Genomic DNA, 18,263 nt, shown 5'->3' on the forward strand with positions numbered 1-18,263 from the left:
GGCTGTGTACTTTCAAATTTTAGTGGCACTCGAGCAGGTTTCTGAAACTTACCTACCCCACCTTTAAGTGTACATTTCAAGGTCAGCACTGAGATTATCATCGGATCCCATAAATAGTCAGTGAGTCAGTATTGGTCTAATACTCAGTTTTATACAAATGTAAGGAATATAATACAACATATATAATACAATATTTATTCATACTGGAAAGAGGAGCCATTAAAGTCTCTCGTTGGAACCAGTTCTGGTTTAAAGGTTTACAGGATGGATCAGATGTACACATATGTAATCACACTGCATGATATCAGAGGGCAATGACCTCTGACGGTCAGATGGATCAGGTGACCTCTGACCCCGTGAGGAGGGCGCTGCAGTCCCACTAGAGCTTCTTGGGGACGTTGGTGATGATGGGTTTGGGCCGCGTCTTGAAGATCAGCTTCCGTTTGATGAGCGCGGTCACGCAGTAGGAGGTGGAGGGGGCTCCTGGCTGCTTGGTTTCCATGGGTAACTGTGGGACATCATTGTTTTCATTGTCACTGTCACGGCAACCCTGGCTGTCCTGCAAATGGCTGGAATGCTTGGTGAGTACAGCAAAGGGTTTTTTCCAGTTTCACCTGCTTCCCATAAAGAATATGGTGCCCTACAATGAGCACTGGCACCCCCTGGTGGAGGGAGGAAGAAAGACCGCAGCATTAAGAGCCAGGACTAGTTTCAACTTTTAGTGATAATACATTCAGTTGAACATCACAGAAGAAACACAAATGCATCAAAACTTCACAATGGATAAGCTGAGATAAGTGTTTCCAATATATGCTTGAAAAAAGACAAGCACTACAATCTCCTTGTATATTTTGAGGTTGGGCCTAAGATAATTAAAGGAATGCTCCACTCATTAGATAATTAATCAAAACTTCAGTATTTAGTGAAACATTATGTTTAAACCATACCCTGAAGAAATCAGCGATATTCCCCGGTAATAATGATTTTATAGCTCTTTTTTATCAAAACCTGTATATTCCGTCAGGGGCCGCTGCCATTTTGGCCATTTTCAGTAGTCACGTGATGGTCGTGACGTCATCCATGCGTTCACTTTGTAAACATACGAAAACATGGCGGAGTATTTGAGTTCGGACTCGTCAGCCGAGGAAGAAGTTTTGAGCAATATGAAGAGATTGGATGGGGGAATTCAGCCATACAGGTTCGAGCCAAGTAGTCAGAACCGTCAGGAATCCAGGGACAGTGACGATGAGGATGAACAGCACGGTGATCTTGCTGGAGACGATCCCTTTACTCGTGCAATTGATTTCGGGAGGCGAGTAGGAAGACCTGTACATGAATGGTGTACCTAGAACCACGATTTTATGGGGCCGGAAAAACTGGGGGAAAATACCCACTAGCCGGTACTACGCTATATGGAAAGGCCACCAAAAACTGGCCTGGACGATAAAGGACGTTTAAACGGGGGCTACCCGCTGCAATGGAAATGCGCTATAACATACCTTATTCTTACTCCGAGCACTACTTCTGGTCCTCCGTCGCTTCACACTTGCAGAGGGGCGATTTTCTCAACTGGCCGAACTGGTGTCGTGGTCGGTGATGACACAGAAAGACCGATGGTACTGCATCTCCATTAAGTAATGGTTGTTCAATAAATCCCATGTTATGTTTTATCATACTCTCAGAGTAGTCGTCCGGAAACTTGAAATGTTCGCTGCATACATGCGCCTGTGGATCTTTCGGTTCGGGCCGGCCACATTTCGCTAGCCACTGCCTCCGAACGTACTTCCTACGCTTACCTTTTGGCAACAGATGGAACCGAGCATTCCGTGGATTGTTTCCTATCAGAATTGTGGCAATGTTTCGCGATACAATGAGGCATATTTGAAGAGAGTAACTACAGTAAATAACATGAACATCAACGTGTCCTCGAAACCAAACGCATGGTTTACGTCATGTCCGGTAAAATGGCGCCGCCCACAGTGTTGATGTTATTTCGGTAATTAATCAGTTTAAAATCACTGATAATGTCATCGGATTAAAAAAAAAAAAAAAAGACTGGCAGAGACTGGTCTGTTTTATCGGATGATAATTATTTAAAAATGAGTGTCATGAGCATACCATTCCTTTAAATAAAAAAAGAGAAACTAGTTTGTTGTTTTATTTACTGTAAATTATTAACGCATGTGGTTATTTATTAGAGTAAAGCTTACAACTTAGATCTTCAAACAGGGTTCTCACACATTTGTAATCATCAAATTCAAAAGACTTCAAGACCCAACATGGCATAGTTTGACCTTGCAGTCAAGTCTATTTTTGCTCAGGAACGTATCTAAAGCAGGGAAATTACCAGGGAACTGACAAGAGATGTTCAAATTCTCTAGATGATGGAAAGGAGCTTCAACGCTTCCTTTATAACCTCCTTTAGCTGGTGAAACACTAGACTTTCCTTTACAGAAGGAAAGGGAGAAAATGTTGTCCAAGAATACATTGTGCCCACATATTAAATTAATGAATTGAATTAGACAACATTTGGCTGTTAATGGAAACAACCGATCGTGACTGAGAAAGTGGATAATGTAAGTTATGCTTATTAAACATTTAACAACTTATGCCGTAAACTACCAAAGTGCTTCTATGTTTTAAGGTTCCAACACTATTAAACCAAAAGGTGAACAATGACCGTTACGCTACACTCTAAAAATGACCAAATGGATTCATTTCAATATTTCCAGTGTTCACCGAGTTAAGGGGTGGTCCTTAAGCTTTACGTTTTTTTTTTAATTCCACATGTGTCCACCTTGAGTGATAATATGCACAGTAGAAGATATTCTTTATTTAGATGATTTATTCAAATAGTTTTTAACAATCCTATTTAATGGTATTCATATCATGTAATACGAGTGGACAGCAGTGTGAGCAAACATTTAGTTTCCCTTTCCCATTTTTGTTTTAGTTCAAATGTTGTGAAGTAATGTACTTTTCACTGTTGCACACGTTTATAAAGACCAGCATGAAACAACGTAACACATAGTGATTAGGACGCACAGGAGAAAGTATCTGGATACGCTTTTAGTCCCTCTACCCTAAAAGTGTAGTTTTCCCACAGCTGCTGACGCATCGTAATAACGTTGACCAGTGTCTCTCTTCACAAGTCCTGGGCTGCGTATCAGGTCGACTATTTTCATTTCCTCGGTCTCGGTCTCACCGGAAGTTGATTTGTCTGCGCCATCTTGAGTAGCGTCCCATGGCACTTATTTCTGCCGGAGGAGCGAGGAGCGATAATGGAGGAGCAATAACCAGACCATCCTCCGATGAAATCCTCAGATAGTGAGGGAAGCAAGGATTTAATTTAACCGACCTGAGACGGGTCCCTGATGAATTCTCCTTCACATCTTTCCTTAACAACATGGCTGCTTCTCAGGTCGGTTAAATGAAATCCTTGCTTCCCTCACTTGCGTCGTTTCCCTGCGTCTAGTCCCTCCCACCAGGGAAGCATGGAGGGACGCAAGGAAACCACGAGAAGCAGGGAAATTAGTTTTAAGAGCAATGGGACGTCCTTTCCTCCGGAGCGTCACGTGAAGCGACGTCCGTTTGTGATGAAGCTGCACAGCTGATCGTCTGACAGCAGCTCTGTCCCCGTTATTTCCACACACCCCCCCGCCTCTGTTAGTGCACATTTACTAGTGCTGTAGCGACGCGTCGACTTCAAAATATCGTCGACGACATATTTCCGCGTCGACGCGTCGCTACACACACGTGAGTCACCCAAAGCAACAAGCAGTTCGCAATCGCACTTCAAACACAATGGAGACTGAAACGGCTACCACCTCCTCCTCACAGGATTGCGCACGAAGCCCCCAAACGAAAACATCTCGCCCTAGGTCTTCAAAAGCATGGGAATATTTTAAAGTTAGTCCAAAACGCAAAGATATTTATATCTCACTGAGACTTCTGCATAGCCTAGCAGAAGCAGCAGCTAGCTGTGGTGGCTACCATTAGCAGCTAGCATTTGCTCTCCGATTTTTACATAAAATGGAATTATGGATTATAAATTCAATCATTTTTTTATATATAGACGTTAAAAACCTATGGATTAACCGATTCAGCCGCGTTTTTTTCTCATTTTATTGCCATTGAACACGTCTTTTGATCAGATTACGGTGGTGAGACGATCTCCCGAGAAGCTCTGTGAAGGTACGTGTTGTGATGACTGTATTTGCTTCCCCTGTCGCGAGTCCGGATCACTCAGTGATGATACTATATACCTACATAATCTGTGGAGTCTCAGCTTTAATCGGATATATTGTATGTGCAGCTACGATAAGTAATAAGGGTACTTTTATCTTGAGTTCTGTGCCAATGTCCGTTAGCATTTTTCGCTCAGGGGTCATTTAGATGCTTCTTATGAGACTTGTGTTTTGTTTTGGTAAACATGGTTTGTATCGTCAGTTAGCTGAGATTATTTCCGTTAATCTGGTATAACACATTAATAGGTTCTTAAATATTAAGATCCCCTGAGACACAGTATCGTGACATTTTTTTTTTTGACATTACGTTTTTTTTACATTACGTTTTTTATTAATTGAACAACAGAAAAATAATCGTTAGATTAGTCGACTAATCGATCAAATAATCGCCCGATTTATCGTTTTCAAAATAATCGTTTCCCCCCAGCACTAACATTTACTGACACAAACATATGTATCATCTGTTGTAGACCCAAATAAATAAAATAAAATAAGAACTAATTCTCAAAAAAGATAAACGCCATTCTTAAAATGTATAAACGAACATTAGTTTGATTAATATTGATTAGAGTGCACAATAGAAATAAAATAATTGAGAGAAGAAAAAGAGATATGTTATCTATCAAAACCCAGTTAGATTAACATTCATTGGATTGCACACTTTGTTTGTTTGTGTGGATATGTAGTACATTAACATTTTAATAGCACTTAATGACTGACTGAATGGAAATGACAGTAAATGAAAATGTAAAACGAAAAAAGCGATCATGAAAATGTCTCCAACAAATGAATAAAATGATTTGTGACCACTTTGTTGTTCAGATATATCACATATTTGTAACTAAATGATCCATGAATTGAAAAAAAACACGGTATAAACTGAGGAGTGACTCCCGTGAGGTTCATGTGTTTTCTTCACTCCGCTGGGAAACTGCTCTCATGTCAAGAAGCATCAGATCAGTGCATGCACTGCATCGTCCAATCAGTGAGCGATACACAGTAAGGGGGCGGGGCGAGTGTCTCAGGATTTCATCGAAGGATGGTCTGGTGGTTCCTCGGTTATAGCTCCTCGCTCCTCCGGCAAAAATAAGGCCATTGGAACGCTACTCAAGATGGCGCAGACAAATCAACTTCTGGTGAGACCGAGACCGAGGTCGTTTCTCAATCGCGAGTACGCTTGCTTGGTAGCACATGTCTTCCGAGTCACTTGCTTCAGAAGCGAGACAAGAATCCTTCCTGGCATTCAGAAAATGAAGAGTGGAACAGGCTAGCAAGTGTGCGTCATATGAGAGGCCCCGCCTTACATTTTCCACCACAGATTTGGGGAAATTGGTCCGTGCGCAAAGCATTGTGGGGATTTGAAGGACACGAAGTCTACCCATGTGCAGCCTCAAAATTTCCCCCACACCAAGGACGCGGGCCTCGGTGGAATTCCAAGTATACTGGACATTGGAACGGTCCTGCTGCGCCACTTGATGACGTAGCATCCTTGAAATATTGGCTTGGAAGCCAATATCCTCGCGATTGAGAAACGGCCCGAGGAGCGAGGAAATGAAAAATAAGAGAAGTGAAACGCAGCCCATGACTGTTTTCACAGGGGTTGAGGAGAAGTTGCTAGCAAAAGACGTAGCTGGAGACACGGGACAAGATACTTTCTGGAAGCAGGTGGAGAGTGAAACAATGTCGCAACTGAGAGAAGACATGTAGAAGGCACAACCGAACTTACCTATTTACTTCGGGGGAAAAAAGATTATAAAATAGTTGGCAATTAATTTAACAAGAGAATTGTATAATCTTTGCAGATAGCGCATTATGTATGTCATTCTTTACTTTCTTTATGAACTTTTTAGGTGTCTCTGAGCACTGGAGAAAGAGTTATGAATATACATGATACAAATATCCCATATTATTGTTGAATGAGCCTGATTTCTTGTAACTCTAAAACTAAGTTTGCCTTTGATAGCAGCAGTGTGCGGTACCGTGTTCACCTCTATGGTGTAGAGCAGGTCTCCCATCACGTTCCCTGCCAGAGCAGAGTTGTGTCTGGAGAACACTCTCCCTGCAGCTCCACCAGCAGCCACTCAGCAGGACTGCTGCCATCCACACTTGATCTGCAGGAGCACCAACACAGCCTCACATCAACTGAAGGACTTCGTTATACACATGAGATATCCTCCACCACATGTCAGAGTCCTGCATTATCAACCCTACATAAGTAAAAGTATGTAAGTATTATCATCCATATTCACTTAAAGTATGAATAGTAAAAGTAGTGATTGCGCAGTAAACTTTCTCTGTGATTTACTTTGTGATTAATATTTCTGCAGCATCATGTGTATGTTGAGTTTTCCTGCTGTAGGAGTTTTTAAGGTTCGGTTCAACACATTTATATACTGGTAAATCTACAGCAATGCATGACATTAATATGTATGTAGCTCTGTTGCTGTCCTGTGAGAAGCACTAAGTAAAGTCAACTTGTGAAGATGTATTTTCCACCGGACCCAAGAGGATTCTAAATGTTTTTCAACGAGAAAGAGAAGAATTGTCAATACAAACGACCAACACCTATCAGGGTTAAACACAGGTACACGGTTTTCACTGGACAAGAAGCTTTTACAAAAACTTTAATCTAAATATCACTCATAAATGTTGCTCAATAGGAAGTGCAACGCTTCCCTCTGAGATGTAGTGAAATAGAAGTATAAATGTGCTAAAGTAAAGTAACTAAGTAGCCTACTACTTAGTAAATATACTTACATCACTCTGGTTCACTCCCTACATTCTCCATAAACGTGTTCCCTAAGAAGTGTTTTGTCCCTGTGCTATCTCATTCACAGTACCGTTACACTTCTATTACAAATGATCAGTGGTGTAAAGTAACTAAGTACATTTACTATTGTACTTATACTTTTGAGAGACGTGTACTTGAACTGAGTATTTCAATGTGTTACTACTGTTTACTTCTACTCCACTACAAATCAGAGGATAGTAGTGTACTTGTATTTAATAAATGTAGTTACTTCACAGATGTGGATGAATGATGTGAAATATAATCAAGTGTTGAATCAGACTTTAGTTCCACCTGGAGTAAATCCACCAGCTACCCTGCAGTATACAAAGTCATTCAAACTAGCTGCACCTTACCAGCTTTGAGAACACTTTCATGATCAATCATTATAAAACATATCATATATATTATTCTGAAATCTGCACAAGGACTACTTTTACTTTAAGTCAATTTTGATGATAAAACGTTTGTACTTTTACTTGAGTAACAGGACTTTTACTAGTAACAGAGTATTCCTACACTCTGGTACTACACTATCTGAGTACTTCCTCCACCCAGGGACTCCTCCAGGCGGTATACACAAACCTTTAGGCTGAACACATGCGGTGTATCTTACCTTATGACTATTTGAACCATCGTGCTGTTAGAGAGCGGACACCGTGCTGCAACACGAACAGGATGGAAACAGACCGACACGTTACCGAGGCATTACAAGTGCCCAACACAGCAGTAACTATACGAGAACAATAACCAACAATAGCATTCAGAATGCTGTGTTTATACAGAAACGTTTACAGTATGTGCTTCATAGTCTGCTAGTATTTCCCGCCACCGGTTTCCTGCTGTCAGTGTGATGACGTTGTTCCGGTTTGTGCAGTGTGTTTGTCAAATTCATTTCCGGTTCATAGGTTCACAACGTGGCTGCGGATGTTTTCCAGCGTGGGGTTCACAGCTCAGAAAGTGTAGACACTGTGAGGATAAACAGCAGGTAATTGTTATATTATTATTATTATGAGTTATGACGGTTAAACTGAGCTTTATTTATATATACTGACAGTGTGTCTCCCTGGGAGGGGTGTGCGTGTGTGTGTGTGGGGTAACGGACAGCTCTACGGTTATGTTTTGCCTAGCTGTAACAGTCTTCCTCTTGCGTTTTTCCTCAAAGTAAAATGGCTGAGTTCAAGGTGCACCGTGTTCGCTTCTTCGACTACATGCCCACTGCTATCCGAGCCATGGCGTTTAACCCCCGCACGGAGCGGCTGGCTGTGGCCCGGGCTGATGGAGCTCTGGAGATCTTCAACTTCGCGGACAACTACTTCCAAGAGAAGGTAACCTGCACTAAAATACAGCTTTCCCTCCAGCCCCAAGTTTTGTCCAGAGAAATAAATAAAATACAAAAAAACACAACTCTGCTCACAAACCATAAAGATAGAGATAGGTACTTTATTTGATCCCAAATTGGGAAATTATTTAGTGACAGTAGCAGGAGTGTGTTCAGGTATTACAATCTTCAAATAAAACAAGTAAAACACAAATAAAAGGTAAAAATAAAACAATAACAGCCATATAGTAAAAACAATAGACAATTTAAAAGAACTTTCCTACACGACCCACTCTGTCTGGAAACAACAACTGAACAGCACTAACATTCAAACTGTCTTGAATGAATGAAATGAGCCAGCCGGTGGTGTTTTAAAGAAAGCTCTGAACCCTTAGGGCTTCATCTTCAGTTCCACTTTTCTTTCCATGCATTTTCAACATGTTTTGATGTTGATCCACAGGTCATCCCAGGGCAGGACGGCCGGGCTGCGGAGGCTCTGTGTTGGCTGGGCCAGCGCCTGTTCAGTGCCGGGCTGAATGGAGAGATCACAGAGTATGACCTGGAGAACCTGAGACCCAGGTACACAGTGGAGGCCTATGGAGGACCAATCTGGAGCATCAGTAGCAACAGCCAGGGAACCCTGCTCGCGGTCAGTCAGCACCTTGTGGATATTTAATCTACTCTACTCCTGATGCTAATGTTCTTCCGCCCAGCGTGGTGACCTTGCTCAAAGTCGATAATAAATTGACTGAATGTTTCTAATCCAGGTTGGTTGTGAAGACGGGACAGTGAAAATATTTGAAATACTGGAAGAGAGGATTCAGTTTCAAAGAAACCTCGACAGGCAAAAGGGTAAGATTCAAATTGACCCAGAGGTATTTCTGCTCTTCAACTGGCAGTTGTATAAATATATAGATAGGCTTACATTGGACAGTATCCAGCAATGTTATCACACATTTACCCTGTATCATAGCTAACCTAATAACAAAAGGCCTGTGATTACATTTGTATTTTTTGAAATAAGTGTTAGTTATATTGCAGTTTTATTCGCAAAAATGTAATGTGCAATATTGAACTATTTCTCAATCCAGGTGTTTTACACCATTAGTCAAATTATTAATGAAATCCATGCAAAAAATATAGCTTACAGTTGACATGTATTGGGACATCCCTAGCTTGAATAATAACACAATGATTGAGCTGCTTGATTTGACAAGTTATGATCAAATGAAACATTCATTTTAAGAATTTTTTTTTAACTTAAAACCATTGTTTTTATTTGTAACCCTTTCTCTGACTTGGTGACATTTTGTTTCCTGTGATCTTCTAGGTCGTATTATCTCTCTCTGCTGGCATCCCTCTGGTACATTGATAGCTGCTGGCATGATGGACATGATAAAAATCTTTGATGCTGAGTCAGGTCAGTAGATACATTCCATCCGGGAGTTATTAGCATCATATAAGTTTCATGTTTGTTAACTGTTTTTGTTTTCTACTGCCACGTCAGGCCGTGCCACACACAGACTGCTGGTGGAGAGAGGAGTCGGAGCATCAAAGAGTAGAGAGGTGGTGGTTTGGAGCATCGCCTTCCTGTCAGATCACACTATCATCAGCGGTGACTCGGCAGGAAAGGTCCAGGTCTGGGATGGACTCACAGGGACTCTGGTCAGAACCCACCTAGTCACCAAGTGGGACGTTCTGGCCCTGTCTTCTTCCCAGGTAAGTGTGCAACCAATAATTAGAACATTCATAAACCCCTGATCTGAGGTAGTGTTATTGCACAGCCCATAGATCCAGTAACGTACAACTGTCCACATAATTCACAGGACGAGAGCAGCGTGGTAGCCGGGGACGTCAGAGGGAACGGTGGTCCAGTTTCAGTTCCTCTCCTCTAATGTTGGCCAGCAGGATAAGGAATGGGTCCGAACAAGGACCTTTAAAAACCACTCCCATGATGTGAGGGGGCTCGCTCACACCGACACAGCTGTGGTTTCTGGAGGTCAGTGCTTTTTTGTTTTGTTTACGTTAATCAACTTGGCAGTGTTATCCAAGGCAAAGTGTATGATATTAAAAGTTATGTCCAATATTATTTTAATGCAAACGCATCATCACATCCTTTCAATTATTTCAGTTTAACTTAGTGTTAATTTCGTTGACTAAAACTATGACGAAATATGTTCGTCAACGACCTTTTTTTCCATGACGAAAACGAGACGATGACGAGACGGCACCGTTGGCAGTAAACAATAACTGTAACGAAATCATCATGCATTATCGTTGACGAAAGTAACGAGACGAAAATGTAGTTTACTAAATAAAAACTATGCCAAAATCTCTCTTTACTTTCGTTGACGAAAAATGAGGAGACGAAATATTATCAAAGATAACGTTACATCTCTGATAGTCAGTTTTTCTCCCAGCAGTTCCATTTCCGGTGCTGTGGCCGGGCAGCAGCTGTGTGTGTCTGCGGTGCGCGCGCGGCGGTACATTTGAATTACACCGGGCAGCGGCACACTGTGAACTGTCAGGAAGACTCTGGTCTAACTCATGGTCTAACTAACCTTATTCAACAGAAAATAAAATGGCAACAACAGGGCTTGGGAGCAGTGGTCGCACTTGCGTTAACCGAATACCCCCCTGTCAGCGCGAGTGAGTGATACATTGTGCACTCGACGGATAATAATGGATTATGATGGAAATGTTACGATCCTGTCCGTCAAAATGACTGACAATGAAAAAGTCTAAAGCCACCACTGCTTGGGAGAAAGAAACGATGTGATATTTGGGCCCCATTTTAGCTACAATGAGGCGGAGAAAAAAAGAGAATGCATTGTTTTATCAGAAGGGAAGCAATGTGGCCATAACACAGCTGGTACAAACACCACAAACCTGACCAGATACTCTCTGCAAAGCTTCTTAATCATTCAACCTGTGTTTTTCATCAAATAAGGACAAGATATAATCTTATTGTGAAATACGTTTGACTAAAATGACAAATTATTGGTTTTGGCTAGACTAGTTTGACTGAAATGTTCTATAATCTGATGACTAAAAAAGACTCAACAGTTTTCATTGACAAAAGTAGACTAAAATAATTAGTTTTCTTTGACTAAAATAACACTAAAATGCTCAGACTTTTAGTCGACTAAAACTTGACTAAATAAAAACAGGATGAAGGTGACTAAATATGACTAAAACTAAAAAGGAAATTTAATACAGGACTAACGGCCCCGTCCACACAGCGGCGTGCGTTGAAGCTTCCAACGCTTCTGCCCATTCACTTTGAATGGGGTGACGTCACTTTTAGCCGAACTGCATCGTGGGAGGCGACGCGGAGCGTTGCTGGCGTGGCTCGCTGCAAAAGTTGAGCAATGTTCAACTTTTGACGCCTCGGCAGAAGCGTCAGCCAATCGAATCATATGCCAGTACAAGCTCTAGCCAATCAAACCGCTGCTTGTGTGTCAGGGGCGGGAGATTCATGTGATTGGTTGTTGGTCGAGTGTCAGACACACCCGCCGGCAAGCGTCAACGCACGCCGCTGTGTAAGACTAAAACTAAATAAAAAAATAGCTGACGAAATTAACACTAGTTTAACCCCATGAGTGCTTCATCCAGAGGAGTTGAACCTCTGCATAATGCCATCAAATCATGAATAAACCAACACAGAGACTTATCATGTTGGTGTCAGTTCAGATTTTTCAGTATTACTTTATTGTGATCCGCTGATATGAAAGAATATGGTAATGTTTTGTCAGGTATGGACACCCAACTGGTAGTGCGCCCCCTTTTGGACAAGGTGGAGAAGAACACCCAGGAGTCAGCACTGCGCAAATTGCTTTCCCACATGTAAGCACAGTTCATCACCTTGTTATGTTGCAGCTATATGCTTTAACTGTTGCTAATTGATTATACATTCAATACATGGTAATTACAAGGTTACAAATTAAAACACTTTTTTTTTGCAAATTGATTTAATATAAACTGAAGTATCACAGTGGCATTATTATTCAGACTGTTCTTTCTGACATTTGGAATGTAGCACAGGTGCCTCCCATCATAATATTTCTGATGTTTCTACCCTTTCATTCGGAAAGGCTTTCACCAGGACTCAGAGCTGATATAGCTACATTTGAAAACATTTAGCTATATCAGCTGATGAGGGAAAAATCAATGAAAAAGATTTTAGGATAAATCTGCAATTTATTTTCGGAATGCACTGTATAGGGGGCATCTTAAAGGCCAATGTTTCCATGACGACCTGCTAACCTCTGTGTGTTCCCTGTAGAGAAGCCTGGTTTGTTGTGCAAAGAAAGCAGGACTGCTGCTCTTCCAGTTCCCCGATCATTTGGAGCTGTGGAGACTAGGGGAGAGTAATGGACATGGTGAAGGCAACACACACTCGCACACAACCAGTTACACATTATAATGTAAGCAGTACAAGTAGTTGGGGACTGACTGCACAGCTGCAATACTGTAATGATTTGTTATGGTAACAGGAAGTCCTGGTGACAGTCTGCCTGTGAAGAGGAAACCAGAGAAGCTGATCCAGCTGAAGAGGAAGGTGTGTACTAATGTTGTGTATCTAAACCGATCAGCCATAACATTATGACCACTGACAAGTGAAGGGAAGCACATTGATTATCTCGTTACAATGGCAACCGCTTTTTTTTTTTGCGTTTCCACTAGGGGTAGTTCCGGCTAATGGGTACTGTTTCACAGTTTTTCTGGCCCCCCCCAAAATCCAGGTTCTTTCCGGGCCAACAACCGGGCTGAGTATGCTCAACTAGAGAGAGAATCGCTGGCAAGGGGGCTGTTATGTGCCATCATGACACGCATGGTGTTCTTTTTTTATATATTATAATGAAGCGCGAGCTGTGTGCTCGAGTCTTCCTGCCTGTCGGCTCTGCTCATCGGTGTATAATAAGGCTCTGCTGCTCCGGTATGAGGGTCTAGCTTCAGCAGCTACATTACCTACGTGTGCGTTCGTTAATATTAACTGTGCGGTCCGGAAGTCACTGTGGCACAGACTGGACCGCTAGTGAACAGCTGTTAGAACGGGGCGTTCAGGTGTTCAGAGCAGAGCTCCCTGTCGGAGCGCAGAGCGTGATGTGAACTGAGAAGTTTTTCTGTCGCAATATTATCGTTGAGCTAGCTAGCTAGCATACATTATCACTATCTGCAAAATAAATCAAGTAAAAAAAAATAATTCACATTTATTTTTCTTTATTTTTCAATATCGCGATAAATATCGTACCGTGGACTTTTTATCGCAATAATATCGTACCGTGAGTTTTTTGGTATCGTTACATCCCTACTTTGTATACTGCAGGGTAGCTTGTGGATGTACTCCAGGTGGAACTAAAGTCTGATTTAACACTTGATTAGATTTCACATCATTCATCCAGATCTGTAAAGTAACTAAAGGTATTAAATACATATAGTGGAGTAAAAGTACACCATTTACCTCTGAACTGTAGTGGAGAAGAAGAACAAAGTAGCAAAACATTTAAATACTTAAATAAAGTACAAGTATCTCAAAATTGTACCCAAGTATAGTACTTGAGTTTATGAACTTAGTTACTTTACACCAGTGGCTATAAAGATAGAAAGACTAAGCCTTGCACAGAGGCATGAAAATACATTTTCAAAATGCTCAACAGTGCTGCCAACATTATAAACTGACTGCTACACAATTAAAATAAATGCTTTTATATATTTCTATTAGATGTGACTCTTTGGCATTTCTTTTATTATTAACACTGCTGCTTTAGTTGTTCTGACTGCTAAAATCCTCTGTTATTCTTAATTTTAAAGCTGATATTCCGTGGGGTCGGGGGGCTCGGATCCTTGTCACCTTTTTCATACCTGATGAGTTTGCATCCCTGATACTGATACCGGTTAGTAAAAACCATGAATTAATGCTTTGACAAGTCTGCAGACAGACGGCAGGCGAAAAACCTTTTTAAAATGCGTGTTTTCTAAATGGAGATCGCCTAAGCTAACGCAGTATATGCTCCGACCGTCCACACTCACAACGGCCTATTCAGACATAAATAAACCAGCGACTGTATTCACCATGACACAGACAGTCTGTGGTTTGTACTTGTTTAACTTTAGTCTAGTTTCTGAACAGATATGAGGAGCTGTGAGCTCTGAGTGCTAACAGCTAACGGCTGGTGTTGGTTTTCTGTGGTTCGCATTGAAGATGACTTCACGGCTCCGCCTACACTGCGTGTGAGCCTGGCCTACCAAGGCCTAACTAAGCCGTGCGAGGCCCTGCAGTGGAAATGCGCCATTACAGGACTTAAAGGACCTGCGACCAGATACCACAGCACACCTTCAGAGGGTTAGTGGAGGCCATGCCTCGACGGATCAGGGCTGTTTTGGGACCTACACGATATTAGGCAGGTGGTCATAATGTTATGGCTGATTGATGTATGTGTGTGTTTTTAAATGTACACCTGAAATCTGGTGGAAGCCTGCTGCCTTACTTACCCATCTGTAAGACAGGTCCAACAGTAATTTCAGTTATTCACTTCAGTTCTCTTTGTTTACTCTTGTTTGTCCGTCATCGTCAGTCAGTACACCTGGAGGGATTTTCATAAGATGTGTAAAAGCTCACTGACCTCACAAAAAAGTTCTAATAGGATAACATAATAAACTGATGACATTTGGAGAGATATGGATGTTAACTAGGGGTGTAACGGTTCACAAACATTTCGGTTCGGTACGTACTTCGGTTTTTTGGTCACGGTTCGGTTCGGTACGTTTTCGGTACAGCAGAATTTTTTTTCACAAAACAAAACATATATATATATATTTTTATTATTATTATTAAACTGTGAATAATGTATTCACTCAAATAAATACAAAATATAATAAAATAAACATTAAGGTGCAGCATTTCGATGAACTGAAATAATCTGTATTTGAACTTTACTGTACTAGTACTCACAAAACATAAACTATTAGTTTTGGGTTTTTAATTATTATTAAACTGTGAATATTCACTCAAATAAATACAAAATAAAATGAACATTAAGGTGCAGCATTTCGATGAACTGAAATAATCTGTATTTGAACTGTACTGTACTAGCACCTAAGCAGCCAGTTTGACATTAGGACTTGCTTGTCATTGTATTTTCATGTTTTTTTAAAGAAAAATTAACTTGTCCACATTGCTTGCCGAAAAGGCAGATCTGCTGGCACTAACAATGTCTCCTGATGTGGAGAAAACCCTCTCGCTAGGGACAGAGGTAGCAGATACAGCCAGGTAGCGCTTTACTAACATGGCAACATAAGGATATTTGGTGTTTGTAATAGCTTTGGCTCGGTCTGATCTTTTTGCGAGTGGTGGAGGCTTAAATGCTAGTGGGAGTTGGGTTTGCACTTCAGTCTTTTTTCTTTTGGTACCGGTGATATTCACGTTCGGGTGATGCCTTTTCAAGAGTGTGCAAGTTTGATGTATTGCCAGCCGCGTAACCAATGTTAGTTGAACAATGCCGACAAACAGCTTTGGTTCGGTCCACCTGTCTTTGTCCGTCATCCTTGTACGTAACTGTGAAACCAAAATGTTCCCAAACCGGAGACTTCAATGATGCTGGAGGATTTTCGAGCTCAACTTTATCTGCGTTCGCCATTAATTTTTGACAGTTCCTCAAATTACTGACTACATTTGAACGCATCCCTCTGACCAGCTCTCATAGTATGCCTCTCATCCAATGAAATGACTTGCTCGCTCTATGACGCGTTGAACCCAATGTGAGCAAGTTACTCTGAATGCTGCGACGCAGCACCTGAGATTACTTCCAAAAAGTTATTCACGTTCTCAATTTTTTACGTTTAACGTTATATTCGTTCGGTACACTTCGGTACACACCTGTACCGAACCGAAGGGCCCGTACCGAATAATTTCGGTACGGGTACGTGTACCGTTACACCCCTAATGTTAACTGAACATGACCAGTTTCATGGCATATAACCTTGAGGTGGTCATTTTAATTTAACTAAGCATTTCTTAGTTGGCCAAGTTTGTGTTAACATACAAGGAATGTGACTTATTCATACATATATGATCTTTGAGATGACAGGACATTGACCGTGCTGTCTCCGCAGGGCGAGGATCATATCAGCTGCAGTCGCTGTGTCTCCATGTGGAGGCTGGCTGGCGTACTCCACTGTCTCCAGCTTCCGTCTCTACAGATTACAGAACAACACCATCAGTGTCACCAAGGTGAGCTCATCCACTTTTTCCATATGCTACTCTCTGTTTGACTTATTGCTCACACATTAACATAGTAGATATACTAGGGATGCTCCGATCGATCGGTCACCGATCGAGATCGGCCGATACTCACTCTCTACCGATCGATCGGTGCTCTCTAAACATGCCGATCGCGAGAGCCGATCGCATGACGTAAAATACATGATACTTTTCTCTGTGTGCGGCAAAACAAGCTCGCCAAAATGGCTTCACCGGTCTGGCATTATTTTAAGGTGTCCGAAAAAGACAGTAAAATAGCGATATGCAACGTGTGTGTGAAGCAGAAATCCTGCAGCTCCGCCCGCCGGACCGGTAAGCGGAGCGAAACACACAAGAGTTAGACCTAACACACTTAGCTATTTTATCTACCTCTGGAACAAGCTAAACTAGTTATAAATATATTTATTCTTCACTGTCGGGTCACTCATTACTGGATCAGTGAGCTGCATGAGATACTGACAGGCTGTCAGGAGAGAGAGAGGGGGGAGAGAGAGAGGAAAAGAGAGCGCTTCCGCTCATTTCTCCCGTGTTATTATCCAAAGTGAATGTAAACTTGAATAATGGGGCGGTTTTGGCGCAGTGATTAGAGCGTTGGTCATCAGATCAAGGGGCGTTGGTGAACTCGTTCGAATCCCGCGTCAGGCTGTTGTGTCCTTGGGCAAGACACTTTACCCGCATTTGCTCCTGTGGGTAATGTCCGCAGTAATGACTCTTACATGTCTAATATGTGTAATGTGTACTTGTAAAGCACTTTGAGCACCTGTAAAAGCGCTCTAATAAAAAATGTAATGCATTATTATTATTATTATTATTACTTCATTTGAATGTAATAATTACGTTTTTGGGAGTTTTACGAGGCGTGGTTTGCAATCCGCCCAGCCAATCAGACATAGGAACCTTTTTCTCCGACGAAAGTACCTAGCAGGGAAGGAAAAGTGGGGTAAAAAGGTTCTCATGAACTAATTTTAGTTCCGGCTCTTTTTGGTCTGAACGCGACATTTCGGAACTATATCTGAACTAAAGTGGGAAAAGTACTGCAGTGTGAACGCGCCTATGGCCTCACCATATAACAGTAGAGACTGTCCATCAGAGGTGGGAGTAAGTCCTACATGTGCAAGTCATGAGCAAGTCTCAAGTCTTGACCTACAAGTATCAAGCAAGTCACTGTGGTGAGAGTCAAGCAAGTCAAGTCATTGCTCAGGTCAAGTCAAGTCATACAAAATTCTGATGAATAAGCCCAGTTTCCGCATTTAAATCAGTTAAAAGACAGTGGTTATGAAAATGGATTCAACCCACACTATGATCTTCATTACATACACAGTTAATCATTTGAAAACTAATTTAGACCGATGACAATCATATTAGATTCATATTTACTCCAGAACTGCAGACAATATAGCTAGGACTCAATCAAAATGTCCATTACCTACACATATTTAATTTAAATTTCTGTTAACACTAGAACCGCCAACAGCGTCAGCGCCTATATCATTTTCAAATCATTTAATTTGTTCCTCTTCATAATATCCTTATAAACTAAGTAGGACGATTTAAAACTCACTTAATTTGGTTAATTTTGAAATTGCTTCAGCTTATCATCATAACAGATCAAAAAGTTCAGATTCATTTTACAATAAATCAAGG

At 41.4% G+C, this 18,263-nt stretch overlaps 2 protein-coding genes across 2 annotated transcripts in view; one reads left to right on the forward strand and one right to left on the reverse strand.

Annotated features, from left to right (window-relative positions):
• Positions 1–369: 369 nt before the first annotated feature.
• LOC117553236 (chromosome transmission fidelity protein 8 homolog) lies at positions 370–7,894 on the reverse strand. The gene is given in 6 exon segments (XM_034227081.1): positions 370–601; positions 603–662; positions 6,236–6,300; positions 6,303–6,358; positions 7,652–7,697; positions 7,831–7,894. Coding segments are annotated over 5 exon segments (423 nt in total). The 5' UTR covers positions 7,672–7,697; positions 7,831–7,894; the 3' UTR covers positions 370–379.
• LOC117553235 (U3 small nucleolar RNA-associated protein 4 homolog) overlaps positions 7,871–18,263 on the forward strand; it is a 33,854-nt gene continuing 23,461 nt past the window's right edge. The window contains 14 exon segments of the mRNA XM_034227080.1: positions 7,871–8,023; positions 8,201–8,363; positions 8,817–9,005; positions 9,124–9,208; positions 9,687–9,776; positions 9,864–10,075; positions 10,183–10,203; positions 10,205–10,355; positions 12,112–12,189; positions 12,192–12,202; positions 12,642–12,738; positions 12,853–12,917; positions 16,472–16,495; positions 16,497–16,589. Coding sequence (XP_034082971.1) covers positions 8,205–8,363; positions 8,817–9,005; positions 9,124–9,208; positions 9,687–9,776; positions 9,864–10,075; positions 10,183–10,203; positions 10,205–10,355; positions 12,112–12,189; positions 12,192–12,202; positions 12,642–12,738; positions 12,853–12,917; positions 16,472–16,495; positions 16,497–16,589 — 1,275 coding nt within the window. The 5' untranslated portion in view covers positions 7,871–8,023; positions 8,201–8,204.

The sequence above is a fragment of the Gymnodraco acuticeps genome, unplaced genomic scaffold, assembly GCF_902827175.1.
Source record: "Gymnodraco acuticeps unplaced genomic scaffold, fGymAcu1.1, whole genome shotgun sequence".
Taxonomy (NCBI): domain Eukaryota; kingdom Metazoa; phylum Chordata; class Actinopteri; order Perciformes; family Bathydraconidae; genus Gymnodraco; species Gymnodraco acuticeps.